The sequence below is a fragment of the Echinops telfairi genome, unplaced genomic scaffold (assembly GCF_000313985.2).
Source record: "Echinops telfairi isolate 266 unplaced genomic scaffold, ASM31398v2 ScPeMD7_7463;HRSCAF=8501, whole genome shotgun sequence".
Classification (NCBI taxonomy): Eukaryota; Metazoa; Chordata; class Mammalia; order Afrosoricida; family Tenrecidae; genus Echinops; species Echinops telfairi.
In genome coordinates this window covers 2097849-2114874 of record NW_022111363.1, presented here as the reverse complement: position 1 = coordinate 2114874, position 17026 = coordinate 2097849, and the positions used below count along the sequence as shown (strand labels likewise).

General features: G+C 50.0%; 3 protein-coding genes across 4 annotated transcripts in view; 1 reads left to right on the top strand and 2 right to left on the bottom strand.

Moving 5' to 3' along the window:
* Positions 1-359, bottom strand: part of LOC101651204 (histone H2A-beta, sperm) — a 1082-nt gene extending 723 nt beyond the window's left edge. Inside the window, exon 1 of the mRNA XM_045283566.1 lies at positions 3-359. Within this exon, the coding sequence (XP_045139501.1) occupies positions 3-297 (295 nt within the window). The 5' untranslated portion in view covers positions 298-359. The remainder of the gene's footprint in view (positions 1-2) is intronic.
* Positions 360-1186: 827 nt separating this feature from the next.
* DPAGT1 (dolichyl-phosphate N-acetylglucosaminephosphotransferase 1) lies at positions 1187-8414 on the bottom strand. 2 transcript variants are annotated; one of them, XM_004712772.3, is made up of 9 exons: positions 7833-8406; positions 7442-7562; positions 7073-7286; positions 6737-6883; positions 3115-3199; positions 2589-2777; positions 2119-2206; positions 1801-1953; positions 1187-1722 (listed from the first exon to the last, which is right to left on the bottom strand). In XM_004712772.3, the coding sequence occupies exons 1-9, from the start codon at positions 7991-7993 to the stop codon at positions 1657-1659; spliced, it is 1224 nt and encodes a 407-aa protein (XP_004712829.1). In that variant the 5' UTR covers positions 7994-8406; the 3' UTR covers positions 1187-1656. The 2 variants fall into 2 exon arrangements, with proteins under 2 accessions (XP_004712829.1, XP_004712828.1); XM_004712771.3 differs by having other exon boundaries at positions 1187-1953; positions 7833-8414.
* A 1944-nt stretch (positions 8415-10358) lies between these two features.
* C2CD2L (C2CD2 like) overlaps positions 10359-17026 on the top strand; it is a 16801-nt gene continuing 10133 nt past the window's right edge. The window contains exon 1 of the mRNA XM_004712830.2: positions 10359-10451. Coding sequence (XP_004712887.1) covers positions 10359-10451 — 93 coding nt within the window. The remainder of the gene's footprint in view (positions 10452-17026) is intronic.

Genomic DNA, 17026 nt, shown 5'->3' with positions numbered 1-17026 from the left:
GCCCAGCAGCTTGTTGAGCTCCTCGTCGTTGCGGATGGCCAGCTGCAGGTGGCGGGGGATGATGCGCGTCTTCTTGTTGTCGCGGGCCGCGTTGCCCGCCAGCTCCAGGATCTCGGCCGTCAGGTACTCGAGCACCGCCGCCAGGTAGACGGGCGCGCCGGCGCCGACCCGCTCGGCGTAGTGGCCTTTCCGCAGCAGCCGGTGCACGCGGCCCACCGGGAACTGCAGGCCGGCGCGCGAGGAGCGAGACTTGGCCTTGGCGCGGGCCTTGCCGCCGGTCTTCCCGCGGCCGGACATGCTGCACGGGGTAGCGACTCGCTGAAGGACGAAAGCGCAAGGGTACGAGGACACCACACAGCTCCTCGCCGCAGTCAACTGTTGCCGCGCGCGCTGAGGAGCCCGATTTATACCCCCTCAAGGCACCACCCCCCAGCCCCTTCCTGATTGGCTCGTTTCTCTAATACTGCTTCCGATTGGTTGTTGTTAGCCCTGCAGTGACGCGCCTCAGCCCGAGAAGAGCGCCTGCTGATTGGTCGAGTTTGAAAGCCTTTTACCCCGGTAAAAAGGCGCGGAGTAGCAGCGTGATGTAGCCAATGCACGTGAAGCGCGCGAGATTTAAATGCTACGGTCTGGACCGAGATCCGGAAGACAATGGGGGTGGAGTTTGAAGCCGCTTAAAGAGCCTCTGGGAAATCTGGGCTGGCTTAAGGGTTTTTAAAGGAAAAAGAGCGACAAGTAGGGCCACCCATTTCCCCGCGCAGGTCTGGTTACTCCTTTTCAATCGCTGTCACGGTGTTCGTTCGAAGCACGGCGACCATTGGATTGCTGAGGCTGTAAGTCTTTACAGAAGCTGCCCGCCTCACCTTTCTCCCACAGAACGACTGATGCGGGAAAGAATGAGACCCCTGAAAGTTCTACCCAATGCAAGAAAACAGCGCCAATTTCAGGGCCCTCAATTTTAACAGTGAAGTACTAAAAAACCCAAATTCACTGCCATGAAGTCGATTCATAGCAACCTGCAGTATTAGGATCTCAATATTTATTCAACATGTTCAGTTTGGTCTCAATTCTTTCTGCTAGAAGGTGCTGATGTACCGAAAGAAAAGAGGCAGACATCCTATTGAGATGCCCCTTAGGAAAGCATCCCTCTTATCCTAAAATGCCCACAGAAGGATATACCTATAGGAACAATGAAAACACAGCACTTTATTTTACCACTGGGAGCACCTGGCCCCCAAATCAGCTCCTACTAATCAGAACACTTAATTACTAATCAAACGTCAAGTCACCTTCCGGGCTCTGTCTCTATCTCCAGTGCAGGTTCTATCCCACCGCCCAGAATATTCCTTGGGAATCAAGGCTGGATGTTGAGTTGTGGGTAGCTGCATAAAAGCTGCCCACCTCAAGAGGCTGCAAGGACAGAATGGCATGGGCCAGCAGCCAGTTGAGGAAAGCCACCGGCAAACCTCAATCAATAGTCTTTAGAGGGTAGGAATGGCCCAGCCGTCAATGGTCAAGAACAAATATAATGGGGAATGCCGGGGAAACTTGTCCCCTTGGGTGGGAGAGGCCTGGGCTGGGGAGGCAACCATCTGTGGTCCAGAAAGACCTTGTCCTGAGTCAGGAACCCCAGCGACTGCTGACAGAGGGCAATGATCAGACATCGTAGAAGAGTCGGACAAGCTGGTATCGGATGGAGAAGGTGATAGCACTGCCCAGAACCTGCAAGGAAAATTGGACTGGAGTCAGAACTTTGGAGCATGTAAGATAAGAAGGTATAGGCCCTCTCCCCAACCTCACCTGCAGCAGCAACAGAAGCATCGTGAGATTTCTCTCATGGATGGGCCCAAGGACTTTGAGCAGCAAGTTGATGAGGGTCATGTTGTTACACTCGGTGAAGGCCTCCTCATCTTCACTCTGGCGCACAGTCACAAGCCGGAGGGTCTCTGCTACCTGGAAAGGATCGGAGATGGAGGGATGCTCAGCTAATATCTATGCTTCAGGAATGAGCATGTGCTGAATGTTTCCAAATCCCTTGGGACATGGGGAAGGCCTTGGGTCTCCTTCCTCCATTTCAGGAAGGCTGACTAGGACCTTACCTCCTTGTTACCCTGTTACCTTTAGAATAAAGGTGCCCAAGAAAGAGAGGCTCTTGGCCTTGAACTTGAAATAGCTCATCTCCAGTTTGCCTGTCTTGGTATTCAGTCTGTTGGAACAAACAGAGCTTTTTATGTGATGGGACTACTCATGACTCAAAGTAACTCTTCACTCCCAGTGAATTATAGGAAATACCCTGAACAGCCTGAGATCTGACTCTGGCTCTGCTGCTTATTACTGTGTGATCTGAATGGCTGCACACATGAAGTGAGATTATAAAAGTGAACGCGCAAAAAAAAAAAAAAAAAAAGTGAACGCACTTTGTCAATTCAAAAGGTCTACCCACTTGTAAAGTTAGCCCAACTCTGGGTCCATGCCTTTGCATAACACAACATGTCAAGCTGGCTTTGGACATCCTAAGTGAAAAGGCTATGATGTCCCTTCTGAGCTTTGAGGCCTACACTTTCCTATCCTAGTGCCCAAAGGGCTACCTGGGCATCCGGTGGCGAGGGCAGGGGATGATGTGCAGGAGCTGAGGCAGTGAGTAGAGGAAGTTGAAGACCTGGGGCATGAAGAAGAGCAGCATGGTCTTGCTGAAGTGTCCCAAGATGCCCACCACGGCAAAGGTCATGCCGGCAAAGTAACAGAAGGTATCGCCCACAAACACCCGTGACGGGTACCTGTGTGGGAGAAAGGATCTGAGTCAGGGGCAGCAGGAAGCATGACCACCCCTTCTTCTCACACCTCACACCCTGGGCACCGGGCTGGCCTAATTCTGACCCAAAGGAGATTCCAGCAACCTGAAGTTATCTACTCCTAGGCCTCCACAGAACTTACCCCCCAGATATTGCTGTCTAGAGAACAATTTCAGAATGCTTCTGGTTGAGAACTCTGCTGGTAACATTCAACTCAGGTATACACCCGTTGAGCCTCTCCACCAGGGAGCGGGTCATGAATAGGTCCATACTTGTCTTAGAGTCACGGGGTGTTCTTCTGATCCTGGAGTTTCCTACTTACCAGTTATGGTAGAGCAGTCCCAGGGTGGTGAAAAAAAAGGGAATCATGAAGTAGAGGGAAAAGACATGGTCATCCCGATATTCACCTTTGGGAGTGGGGAAAAGAGGCAGGCAAAGTTGAAGTAGCCACTGGGCATGCATACTTTTTCTTTTTTTGTCCACCTCTAAATCTTATCCCTATTCTGTCCACCTCTCCCAAATCACTTCTAAGAAATCACTACCCCTCTGGTAGCTATGAAAAAAAAATTTTAAGTTGAACTAGTTACAAGAATCCTCTTATTTATGTTATATAGCACAAATGCAGAGACACAGTAAATCCATGATTCCCCATGAATCTTGTACAGTTAACTGAGAATCTGAATTCTTGTCAGCTTCTGCATCCTTCCTAGCTATTCACTCTACGGGATGCATTAGCAGCACAGAGGTTTGACTTGAAGCACCGAATTTCCAGGCACAAATACAAATGGCTTTTTACCCATTCTGTAATGCATGTAGTCACCCGCCTATAGAGCCAAGTGCCGATTCACCTTCCGCTTCAGGGGATAGCAAAGCAGAAAATGATGATTTTGCCTCTTTACTTTGTCATGTTCCATGACGATTTTAACTCTCCGTGCTGTTACATTTGACAGAAATATAGAGTTTTCAACAGAATCTCTCACAGATTCATCTAACAGCTTAGGGCATCCATATTTGTTTTAGATGTCTTGAGAAAAACAAAAGTATGGTCTCTAATCGAGTTTTTTGACAAAGCAAGGATTGGCTATATGTTCAAATGTCGTCGCTAGAATTAAAAACAAAAAACCTCTTTGAATATATGTAAATTAAGGTACAAAACCTATTGTCAACATATATTTTACAGATGTGAATTTACTTTTTGAAGTAGGGTTCTATGAGTAGTTCCAGATCTTGTTAGTATCAGCCCTATGTACCCCAAGATGGCTGAGTCTACAGACAATGAAAACTGGCGGAGGCTGCTGGTCTACACTTCAACAGGCATCGGAGACACGGGTTCCATTCCCATAGGCAGAGAAACTGACATCTTCTTGAAAACTACTCCTTAGAGCAGTGGCTCTCAACTTCCGGGTCACCCGATTCATCACAGTAGCAAAATGACAGTGATGAAGTAGCAACGAAAATAATTTTATGGTTGAGGGGGTCACCACAACATGAGGAACTGTATGAAAGGGTCGCGGCATTAGGAAGGTTGAGAACCACTGCCTTAGAGGCTGGACATAGGGTCAGACCGTTAGCTCATCAGGCCTCAAATACACAAATCCGTTGTACAAAGGTTTCATTCTTTTTTCTTTTAAGGTTTCATTCTTAATTCTCTGCATGTTATCAGTAACTTGAGAGCTGTCTGCAGTTTCAGCATTACGTCATCACATTGCAAAGCGTGGCCTGTATATTTACAGGATCTCTGATGTTGCGCAAACATGCCCGTGGGAACCATGTGAACATGTGGGACCAATGGCCAGAATAGTCTGTGGTGTAGGGTGAGCAGCACTACTTGTCACACCCAGACCATGAGGCACTTTGGGGGTGGTCTTAGCTGGCATGTGAGCACTGGGAGGGATCTGTACCCCAGGATAGCTGCTTGATGGCATGCTGGTTGGGTCCTACGTTGAAGATGATGGCTGAGGTGGTGGAGTGGGCAGAGAGGTTGCTGCAACATTTTCATCTTCTTCAGCATTGTTATCTTCACCTATTCCAGCAGGCTCTTGCTTGAGCAGCCTTCCTATTCCCTCAACAATGAGGATATATGCTGCCTTCCACTGTATACACACTGTGCTTTACATTTTCATCCAAATACTGGTATGACATCCAGCTAGGAAAAGACTTGCAGTGTGGAGGGACTTGAACATATTCTTGTGAAACTGCCCACCGCACTCGTCTGTGTTCAGAAACATCTTCAAAGCGTAATTCTCCAAATGGACACAAGCAACAATCTGAGTACTAGTTTCCTTATCATCCAACTGTTCCTTATAAGCTTCAAACGGATCCATTCATTTTGATGAAAATTTAGAACATTGAGTTTTACTATCAATCTTTATTCCAGTGTGCATTGAATACAGAGGACAGGAATAGGCCATGGCAGGGTCCTTTGGTCACTCCTACATGCTGTCCTCAGATGCTGCTGTATACTCGTCAACTCGGGGGAGGAAGCGGAGACGGCAGAGCAAACACCATCTCTACACCAGGAGCTCTCCGAGGGAATTCTTGATAACCTTCCTCATCACTGTCCTGAACTCATTTCAGGCCATTCAAACCAAGGTTTGAATACCAATGTACACGTCCTGGCTAGTTGACTGTCATGATGTCTTTGCCTTCCCAAAGCGTATTTTCTCTTCTGTAAAACAGCACTGATGAAAGCAAGGCACCTGTCACGTGGAGCTAGTCTGAGGTTTAAAGGAGATGCTTGACAAATGCTTAACTTTAATAAGAACTTGCTGATGCCCATCAACAGAAACACCTAATCAAAGTTGGGGTTACTACCTTGTATCCGGGGAGACAGTGGAAACCACACACCAAGGGGAGCTATGGGACACCTGAGTAAGAGGGTGTCAGGAGGGATCTGTTACAGTTTGTTTTTATAGGACATTTTATGCTGTTTTCAGTGACAGCATACATAGCAAATTAGGTTATTGGTTAACAAATTACTACACAAATTGCTCAGTAACACTGGTTAAATGTTTTACAATGTGTTGCAACCTCATTAATTCAATTCTGGACGTTTTATTTCAAGTAATGTAGCTTCTCTGTCTTCATACCCCACCCCCATTGGTTTTAGAGTGACTTTTGACCATTTGGTCTCACGTAGATTAATTTTTTAACGGTGTACAGTATTCACTGGTAATATTCTCTTACTTAACTAAAAGGTGACTTCAGGAGGGAGTTTCATTTGAATGACTGGAGTATCTTCTGGCAATAGTCTCAGGAAATCCTCCAGTATCCATCAGTTGAGTAAGGCTGGACTTTTTAAAAATACGAGTTGCATTTCACCCTTTTCTCCGCTTCTATCAGGATCCGCTGGCTGTTAGCGGTAGCCGGACAATATCTAGTTCTTCTGGTCTCAGGGGAGATGGGACCATGGGCTACTTTCTTCTCCCTGTGTAGGGTTTGTTTTGAGTAATTTTAAGAGGACACAATGAAGCTTTTTGCGCTATCAAAAAGCAAGATAATTCTATGACTGAGCATCTTCATAATCTTCAGAGGTGGGAGGAATGGAATTGTTACTATAAAGAAGCAAGTCACTTCTGTTAGCCAGGATGTTGGGTCATTTCTGTGGTTTATACAGTGTTCTTACGGTGTTGTTGGTGCTCAGCTGTGATGACGGCGTGGTCTGTTTTTTGCCTTTTCCATCATGGTCAGAGATTGACCATGTCTGATGTTGGGGTTTTGTAGAATCGTTTATGTTCAATAGAAGAACATCATGACCTACTTATTAGTGCCAATTTTTCGATAGATGACAGGGCTGCTATTTTTCCTTCTCCGGTTCAATACTGGTCATTCTTTTTTAAAGTAATTAGCTTCTCTCCTATAACGGCTCCTATATTGCTTCTCTCTGAGTTCTCCAAAGCCACAGAGCACTCAGACTGCTGTCCCCTCCCCCCACCCCTACCTACCGTTCAGCTCCACCAGGTTGAAGACTATGATGGAAGCAGAAATGACTAGCGACTGGCCAGCCTCTAGCCCGTTAATTCCTGCTAGGATATTGATGGCATTGGTGCAGAACACAGCCAGCAGACCCATGTAGACATAGTACAGGAGACCTGGGGGGCAGGACAAAGACACCATAGGAAGAATGCTGATGAACATTCTCCTGGGAGAAATGATAAGCTTGGCGGAGGACAGGATGAAGGGTCACTAGAAAGGATCTGAGAAGGCACAGGGACAGAACCAGGACACCTGGGAGAGAATCAAGTTGGAGCCATAGGGACTGGACTGGCAGGGCTACTCACCCAAGTCCAGGTGCAGGCCAAGCACTGGGCGGAAGGGCTTGGGGACCACAATAGTGGTGTTGCCAAAGTTGGTGAAGTAGACCATCAGGAGTGGCAGCGAGGCAGCTGTGGGCAGCAGCAGTTTATGGCGCCAGCGCAGATTCAGAACGTCATCGGCAAAGCCCAGGAAGATCATGCAGCAGATGGCAAGGAGGGCACCTATCAGGGCCACAAACTGGGGGAGGCTCGGGCGTGTCTCCACTCCAGCCCACTCCCACTGCACCTCTCCTCTCAGGAATTCCCGTCTTCTCAGCCCCCGCCCGCCACCCAAGCCCCAATAGTCCAATTCTCTCAGGTATAACTAACTCCCAGCTCCCCCTGTCCACTTACTTCATGATGGGGGAAGGTCTTGCACTGCTCTTCCACAAAGCAGTTCAGGAAAGGGAAAGGGATGAAGGCGAAGAGGATGATGAGGAAAACAGCACCGCTGATGACTCCCTGAGATTCTGGGCTGTGGCCCAGCAACAGAGGGGGCGGGAGGGGGCGTGGTCACTCACCTGGGCCGGCGTTACGGTATCCCAAATTGCCTTCTCCCTCCCACATTTCTTTTGGGGTGCAGGGCACCGTGGCTGGAGTCCCCGAGGCCCCCCACGCACCCACCTCTTCCCCAAAGCAAATGCGCTCTCCCCTTGTCTTCGCCAAGTCGCGGCTGTGTGAGCGGACCCTGCCCACGCCGTGCGCCCTCCTCCCAGCCCGCGCGCCCCCCCTGCCCGGGGCTCACATCTGCTGCCGGCCGGGCTTGTTGAGGTCCAGGCCGCAGAGGCGGGCGGCGATGAAGTGGTCGCGGAAGGCTGGAATGAGGGTGAGCGTGGCCACGAATCCCAGCAGCGAGCCCAGCAAGTTCACGAGCAGCGGCAGTGGCCACTCGGGGAGGGCCCACATGGTGGCGGCCCGCCGGGGACCCCTCCGCCGCTTTCTCGGCAGACAGGCCCAGCGGGCGGAACCCTGAAGCCTCGGGATCGGGGGTGGCCGCGCCCCAGGCTGCGTCCTCGCACACCCGCCGGGGCAGAAGCGCGCTCTGCCTGGCACCGCCCGCGGAACTCCGCGGACCTCGGTTAAGGACCGGACTCCGCAGTTTCCGCCCGGCTCTCTGGCGGGGAAGGCGCTAGGCAGCCATGTTTATTAAGGGCAGAAGAGTCAGGACGGTCATTTGAGAGGTGGGGTCGGCACGGAAGTGTAGGAGCAGGACGTTTTGAAAGAGCAACAGGCTCGGTTACCGTCCTAACGTCTCATTGCAAGTGTGCAAGGCAGAGCGGACACACTGCTAGCCGCGTTCCGAGAGGAACGCCTCCCCGCACCACGCGTCCGCGCCCAGCGCCCAGCGCCCAGCCCGGGCCACGTCACCTGCGCCGCCGCCGCCGCTCTCCTTAAAGCGCCCGGACGGCTCGCGTCCCCGGGCGCGGACCCTGGAGCCCCGCTCCTCGTCGCAACCCGTGGCCCACGTGTCAGAGACCCAGGGCAAGCCAGCGCCTGGGAGCGCGGCCACAATTTGGAAGGATGATGTAAGAGTAAATTCTAAAGAGCAGACGCTTGGGAAGCCCCTCCCAATCGACGTTATGCTTGACCTTGACCCAAGTGCCTTTCCCTCGCCATCCCACTCCACTGCTGCCCCCGCCCGTAACTGTTAATTGCCGGGCAACCCCGCGGGAGTTGCACGCAGGTGTTCATTTTAAGCCCGGTACTTAGGACCTTGGTGGTGTAGCGGTTACGAGGTGGGCTGAGATCTGCATAGTCAGCGGTTCGAAACCACCACCGGACTATAAAAAAGCTGGCCTTTCTACTTCAGCAGTTACAGTCTCGGAAAACCCACAGGGGCTCACGATGAGTCAGCACCGGCTCTGTGGCCGTGACTTTAGGGTTTTACTTGTTCTCTGGTCCCGGATCACTACAGATGCCACCAAGGCGACGACCTACGAATTAAGAAGCCTAAGCCCGTACTTGGCTTTCTGTGAACCTGTGAACGCCCCGTCAGGTTTCATCCTCTGGCCACTGAACCATTTGCTTGGCATCTGTGGGCTGCCACTCCTCAAGGTCAGCGGTTCGAAACTGCCAGCCCCTCTGCGGGAGGAAGGTGAGGCTTTCTGCATCCTCGAAGATTTACAATCTTCAGAACCAACAGGGGCAGTTCTACTCAGCCCCACAGGGTTGCTATGTGTTGGAAACCACTTGGTAGTAGCGAGTTCTGTCTAAGTTTTGTTCCTGCAATTAACAGCTTGCCAGCATCTTCGTTCCCTTTGGTTCTGCCACAGATTCGTATGAGGATACCACTATTGGAGATATAGAGAGAGCACTCAACTAGCCTGACATCATCGCCTCTTCTGAATGTGGCAGACACCAGGAATCAGGGACAGGCTGGCTTTCCTTAGCCCAAGGATAGTCCCCCCTTTCCCTCAAAGCCAGGTGTGAAGTGCCCCCTCTAACGTGAACTCAAAGAATTCCATCTCGGGCTGTCCCCAGAGGGCACAGTTGACCTCTCCGGTGTGGGTTTCTGAGGCTGTAGATCTAACTGCTGTCCTGGTGCTTGGCCACCCACACCACACCCTACTCCACTACTAGGGATCCCGTCTTCATGAAGGCCACAATAATTTAGAATGTATGCAGACATCGATGATGTTACACAAATAGTAAATAATGGATTCATTTGTTATAATGGACATGAATGCATACATTGATTTCTTTTATACATAAAAATAATAATATATGAGGTAAAGTAAAAACATATTGCTACTAGGGCCCCATATGATACCATGCATGGATTTATGCAAAATAAGAGGTGTTTAAACCGGTCTCTGTGGTCAGTGGGTAGCTGCAGACAAGTGTTTTCAGTAACACACTCACCTTAGTCTCAATGGATCCCTTACAAATAAATAAATTAATTTTTAAAAAAGCCCAATCAGAACAGTGGCTTCGTAGGGGATCTGCTGGGGCAGTTAAACTCAAGGTAGAGCGGTCAGCTCCGCAAATTCTAGTGACCATAGGTGGAGGTTCCAGAAGGGTAATCGTTAGATTTTCTCAAAGGACACTGGATGATCACAGGGCTTCTTAGGAAGAAGTTTTGTTTTTTGGGTTTTCTTAGGAAGAAGTTTTCAGACAAATAAAAAATATATTGGTATCTCTCGCGTCTTTGCTTCCGAGATACACACACACACACACACACACACACACACGACGTAACTGGTCATGCCTAGAAAGGCGATGGCCATGTGCAGCCCATTCTCTGCGCCCGCTGCGTGCCCAAGGCACGGCCATGACGAAGTTCGGAATAAGAAACAGCGACGGCCGCAGCTGTCATAGACGGTTCCGAAGCAAGCGTCTTCGACGCAGACGTGCTTCCCACGCTGTATGTGAAGCTACGTTCTTGCGAGAGTTGTGCCATTCACAGCCCGGCGGTCAGGAACCGGTCACGAGAAGTCCGGAAGGACCAACACACACCCCCCACCCCCCCTGCACCTCGATTTAGACCTGCAGGTGCTGCCCCACAACCTCTTCCAAAGCCTATGTAAAGATTAGAAATGGTAGAAAAACAAATCTGTAAGGAAATAAAATGGAAATTCTTCTTTTTTAATGTATTGGTAAGAAAAGGCTAGTCAATGTGTCAAGGAATTTTTTTCCATCGCAATGCACCTGCTCCTTAGCAAAGGCTGTCTTAAGACAATTTTGTCGGGGAAACTCACCTCATCCACCCTACATCCCTGATGGGGTTTCTTTTTGTTCCCTAATCTCAAAGACCATTGAAAAGCCACCTTGAGTCCAGAAGGACGCAGGAACGGGCTCTGCGGTGGGCGGTATACTGCACAGAGCGCGTGCTTCTCAGGAGAGGATCGGAGAGGTGGCTACAGCGCTTACAGGAGGGTGTGGACAATGCATCACATTTTTATATTTTTGCTTAATAAAGTTTTCTGTATTGTGTAACAATGCTTTTTGACATACTCTTGTACAGTATTCCAATGCTAATCCAAAGGCAAGGCTGGCGAGTCTCCGTCTCATACTTTTAGACGTGTTGTCGGGAGAGACCAGTCCCTGGAGAAGGACAGCATGCTTGGTGAAGGAGAGGAAGGCAGCTGCAATGGGACACTTGTGAGGGTGAGGATGGACAGTGTTTCCTTCTGTTACACATATGGCTGCTATAGGTCAGTGTGGGGGGAAGTCAGATACTTGCTGCCAGACTGCTATCTCATCCCACAGCAGGGCTGGGCCTGCTCCCTGCTGCTGGAGACAATAGACTACCTCTCTCTGGAGCCCAAGGCCATTAGCTTGGTTCCTGTAGGAGGGGTTTGCACCCTACTGATAATGTTCCTATGGAGACCCAGAGACCACCCCCTAGACCACCCTCTCATTGCTGTGTAGCCTATAGTGCAACCCCTCCCTGTGACGTATGTCTCTACCTGTAATTGGGCTGGCTTGCCCCCAAAAGGTATATAGGCATGGGTCAGCAATATAGGCTCGAACTTCTCTCTCTAACTCTGACCTCCCTGACTCTTCCCCCTCTCCCTTGTTCCCTTACCCTCCTTCCCTTCCCCCTCTCTCCACGTGGACCACCAAGCTGGGCTGAGGTGAGCAATGTTGCTATGTATCATGCCTGACTGTATTATTGTATTATCTCTCATGCTCTCGATGACTTTAATATAATACTTATATATCTCAACCATACAATTGTGCATTACTGAACCCAGAAGTAGTATTACTGAACTCGTAGGAGTAGCAGCGGGTGGGGACTGGCTCCTCACCCTCCCTCTGCATCATAATTTTTTTAATTTAATACTACAGGTCAGAGCCATCACAACAATCCAAAGATTCACCCACTCAATTGCTCCACCGGACAAGGTCTGGGGTCTGCTTCCGTCAAGACTATAGTCAGGAACACCTCTGAGGTGGTTCCACACTGTCACACGGGGTCACGGAATTTGAATACACTGGACTGGACGATTCCCAACCAACACCCTTTACATCTCGAGTCCTGGGGTGGCACCAACAGGTAACATGCTTGTCTGCTAACTGAAAGGTTGGCAGTGAGTCCACTCAGAGATGCCTCAGAAGAAAGGCCTGGTGGTCCACTTCTACAGTCTCAGCTATTGAAGCGCACATATAAGATCACTGAGTCAGAATGCACATAATGGCAACTAGGGTTGGGAGCGCGCACACACACACAGAGCAATGCCAGCAATTTCATAATATTCCATCACCTTTCCAGTCATCGTGATCCTGCTGATCATGGTTTCCTGTGAGTGTGTGTGTCTGTGCTCTTTGACAAGGAGCTCCCTGGAGGCATGTGTTTTCTGTTCCACAAGGTGTCCCTACAGGGCTCAGGACAAGCAGCTACCTTGGTACAAGGCAGCTTCACTTAAAATGGCTCCAAGTCTCTGACGCAGGTGCAGAGGGCATCTGGTGGGCATGGAGGTAGGGATTCATTGTCAGTGGAGGCCAGGGGAGGGCCTGGCGGAAGATGAGATCAGAGATTTCAGCAGGTGGGAAGAGGGGGAGGGCTTCCCAAACAAGGAGTAGGGAAAGTGAAATGCCAGGAGCAGGTGGGGAGGAGGAGCCTGTGGGGTCCCCAGAGGAGGAGACAGCATTCACCTCTCTTGAGATGACCTGTACATTGTTATCTTGTTGATCAGGAGTAGGCTGGGAGTCCCATAGGTCTGGGGGATAGTCTGAGTCGATTTCTAGGAGGCCAGTCCCAATAAACCTTCCTTTTCAGCCTAGCATTGAGAAACGTTGTCTCTCTTCTCTGAGATCATTATCTTTTCCTCCTCAAGACCAACCTCACTGTGGCAAGAAGAGAGGAGGATTTGTTCAAAGGAAAACCGCTAGGGATTCATCATCCACCTATCCATGTGGCTGTCAGTCATTGTTGTTTGGATAGGATCTGAATCTTTTTGTTCCCATGATGACAAATGCCCAGTTGATTATGAGACTAAGCCAAGGAAGAAAACAAACAAACACATGACTTGATTTCACTTGAATTTTTATACCTTTCCTGGTAAAAGTTCAAGCATTTGCCTGAATACCGAAACTGGTTCTAGGACTCGTATCATAGACCCATCGAGCTGTCAAGAGACTGGCTGGTCACTTGGGCTGAAACAATGTCTTCAATGCACATCTGCTCCTAAGTAGCCTCAGGTGCCTCCCAGTGAAGAAGGTCAATCCATTATCAAGTCTGCTTGTCAGAGAAAATGTGGCCCAAAGTTGCATTCTGCTGCCTACAAAGACATGAAGGGTCTCTGGAGAGTCTGAGCTGTGGCACTGGCAGAACCACCCCAGTGGCTCTGTCCACGCAACTCTGTGGCGCCTCCTGTCCTTCCTAACCTGCCACTCCAAGTCTGTCAAAGTTCTTAGCTTAAAGCAAGCCCCAAGCTCACCTATTCCGGTGATAGTTTCTTAAAGGATACCATATAGAAATTCCTAATGTTTACAAGTATCTTGAAATAGTTTGTTAGGCTACCTAAAATTGCAAAGAAATTGCCGATCCCTACTATGCACACCAAACAAACTCAAAAGATGATTGACACCGTGGCTGCAACAAGGGGCTCAAACCCACAAGGACTCAGAGGATGGCGCAGGACCAGGCTGTGTTCTGTTGTGTATGAGGCCCCTGTAAGTCCGGACCAGCTTGATGGTCCTGACCATTAACAACACTGTGCACATTCAGAGAGAAGCAGACCACTGGTTGTTGATTCCAACCCCAGCGAGCCCTTGGACACAGTGTAAACTGAACTCTGTGGACTTTTCCAGGCCAGCAACCTTTGGGAACCAGATCCCCAGGCCTTTCTGGAAGGTCTTTCCTTGAGGAAGGCATCATGGGACCCACAGATCTTTGATTTGTGCACAGCGGGGGCCACATTCACTATGGGTGAAGGACATTCTTCGTGACAGAAATGTACTTGCTTCCTCTAAGGAATCAACGTCAGTAGATTTAAAGCACCTTGGCTGATTTTGAGGGAGAGAGAGGATTAAGACACCCCCCTCTCCTTGCCATTGAGTCAATGCCAACTCATAGCCACCCTATAGGACAGGGTAGAACTGCCCCTATGAGTTCACTGTAACTGTTTAAGGGCATAGAAAGGCCTGTCTTTCTCTGGAGCAGCTGGTGGTTTTGAACTGTTGACCTTGCGGATAGCAGCTCAACACCACCAGTGTTCCCTATTCAAAGGACTATTCTTTAGCAATGTACTGATGAGTAGAAAAATGAGATCTAGCAATCTGAGGAATGAGCAAATGGGCATAAGTAAAGCTCCGCAGAGCCTGTCAGCTAGCCGACTGTAAGGGAGGGTTGCAGTTCATCCCAACCAACCGTGTTTAAGCATACTCCTGTGGCCAGTGGTGGCTGCAGCAGAACACTGGTCTTCGTCTTGTTAGGGTTCCTTCAAAAAGAAACAGCCATTTAATACAGTGGCTTCTGAACGCATCTTCTGGGCCTACTGAGTTCAAGGCAGAGGGGTCAGCTCAGGTTACCAGGTTACGGTGACTGCTGTGCGGGATTTCACGTGGATTTTCTTGAAGGACACAGGATGATCATGGGCCTTACTGTGAAGAAGTGTCCAGAACATTGAACGCTTTATTGGTGAGAAAAAGGCGGGAAATGCTGTGCCAAGGAATTTTCTTCTATCAGGACCATGTACCTGCTTCCTCTTGGCAGAGAGCAGTGGTTGTCTTGGATTCTTCCATGGAGGAAACTCACCTCACCTACCCTAGAGCCCTGATTTTGCCCCCTCAGAATGTTTCTTGTTCCCTAAATTCAAACACCACTGAAAAGGAATACAATTTGAGACCCTCAAGAATGTTGTGTTAGTCCAGGTGGACTAGAGCAACAAATCCTGAGACATTCATATGTGTATAAGAGAGTTTTATATCAAAAGAGCAATTGTACATTAAGAAACCATTTCAGCCCAGTCCAGATCAAGTCCATAAGCCCGATATTAGCCCATATGTCTGATACCAGTCTGTAAATTCCTCTTCAGATTCACGCAATGCATGCAATGATGCAGAGTGGAAATCACAGACCAGTGGAAAGGTGGAAAGTCTTGAGGATCCAGTGGTGGTGGAAGCATCTTAGCGCTGGCATGGGTCTCCACGTTCTCCAGCTCCAGGGCTCTGGCTCTATCAGCTTGGCTCCTTGTGTCTTGTCAGCAGGAATGTCTCACAGGGAGTTTATCTGGCCTCCAGTGAGCTGTTATCTCCTTCATGCCTCCAAATGAGGCCATCAAGCTGCAACCTGATTGACAGGCTAGACTCCACCCCTTCACAAGTTGACAGGAGATTATGCAACTGCCACAGATGCCCCAACATCTGTTTTGATGTGGTGTAAATCAAAGGGTCTGGAATTCTTCGGGGAAGGGTTCGAGACATGGAGACACTGCCCTCAGAAACATAGACTTTCTGTAGCTCAGCCCTACAGAGCCACACTTTACAAAGATGATTGATATGTCAAAAAGCATTACCTTCACTTTTTATTTAATAGAGGCATCTATTGTTTTGTGGCAATACTTTTTGACGTCTTCTTATACCGCAGAATGCCACACGTGCCAGAGAGCTAAGGAACTTGTGGCAGGAAGATGGGGAGGACTGCGAGGGGAGGCCCATGGGAGACAGAATTGTGAAGCTCTATCGGGCAGCACACACCAGCTACATAAATTCTCAATGGAAGTTGAGGGAGTAAATCCATGAGCTCAGAGAACGTAGGTCCCTGGAAGGTTGTGAGTTGGAGAATGGTTCTTGGAGGAAGAGGGTCTTCACAGTAAAATTCCTGCACCTGCAAAACTTCCTACAGAACTGTTGCCCCCATGCCCAACTGAATTGCTCCCTGACCACTTCTCCCTGATCCCTGGGTTCTGGCCCCAGTCTCTCCGCTCTTGGGTTTCCTGTCCCTCTTCCCCCTGAGGTTAGAAGCCCAGCCTGCGGAGTTGCTATGGTTTCTGGAGCCCAGGGGTGATGCAGAAGAACTTGCCCCATGACCCCTACAACTTGCCTCGCAGTGAAACCCAGGAACTCACTTGACAGGTGACCCCACCATCACTCACTTGGGCTCAAGCACCCTACTGCTGATCTGACAGGCTCTGCTTAGCCCTTCAAAGCCACACTTTAGAGAGCTGTGTTTGTTCCCATGGGGTCACTCACTCCTCAGATTACCAACTGCACTGGGGAGGACACAACCCCTTCCCTCCCTACTTCTCCAAGGACCACTGCTCAAGAGCTTCTCAAGTGTAAGGAAAAGAGGCTCATTAGGATGGGGGTTTCCCTTGCTCCCAGAGAGCAAGGCTCAGGCCTCATCCTATAGGGATTAAGTCAGTCCCATCCCTGGAACCTGGGAAACCGGATAGACCCGGCTGCGTGGGGTGTGCCTGCACCACCTTCGGTGCTGGTTGGGATTGTCAGAGTTGGCTGGCAGGGGCCTGTGGCCGAATCTATTGATAGCCCTGCGCCACGCTGCCAGCTCCCCCATCATTACCACCCCCGCTACACGTGTTCCCCAGACAGCAGCGGTTACTATGGAAATACATTATTTAAAAAAATCAGAAGCAACCTCAGGTTTGGGAAACAGCTCGAGAAGAAGCCCACACCAGCAGGGAGGTTAACAGGGGCGTTCCCGGATCCAAGCTCCCAGGTGGAAAGGGGGTGGGGGCTTGTGGTGGTGGCAGGGGCTCCATATTCCACGTTCTCGAGCCCACCTGTACCAGGTTCAGGTTCTATCGCCGTGCTTGCCAACCCAGCATCTACGGGATCATCTGTCAGCCCCTCCTACCTGGGAGGGTAGCGCCGCATCTCCTTATCCAGATTCCAGCTTCGTTAGGAAACGGGCACCGGGAGGCTGCGAACGTGGGGGTGCTGGGGGAGCTGGGCGGTGCCTTCCGGGGGAGTCACTGCCTCCTTAACCCCTCGGCTTCCCGCCTATGGACATCTAAGGCGCGCAGGGAAAGC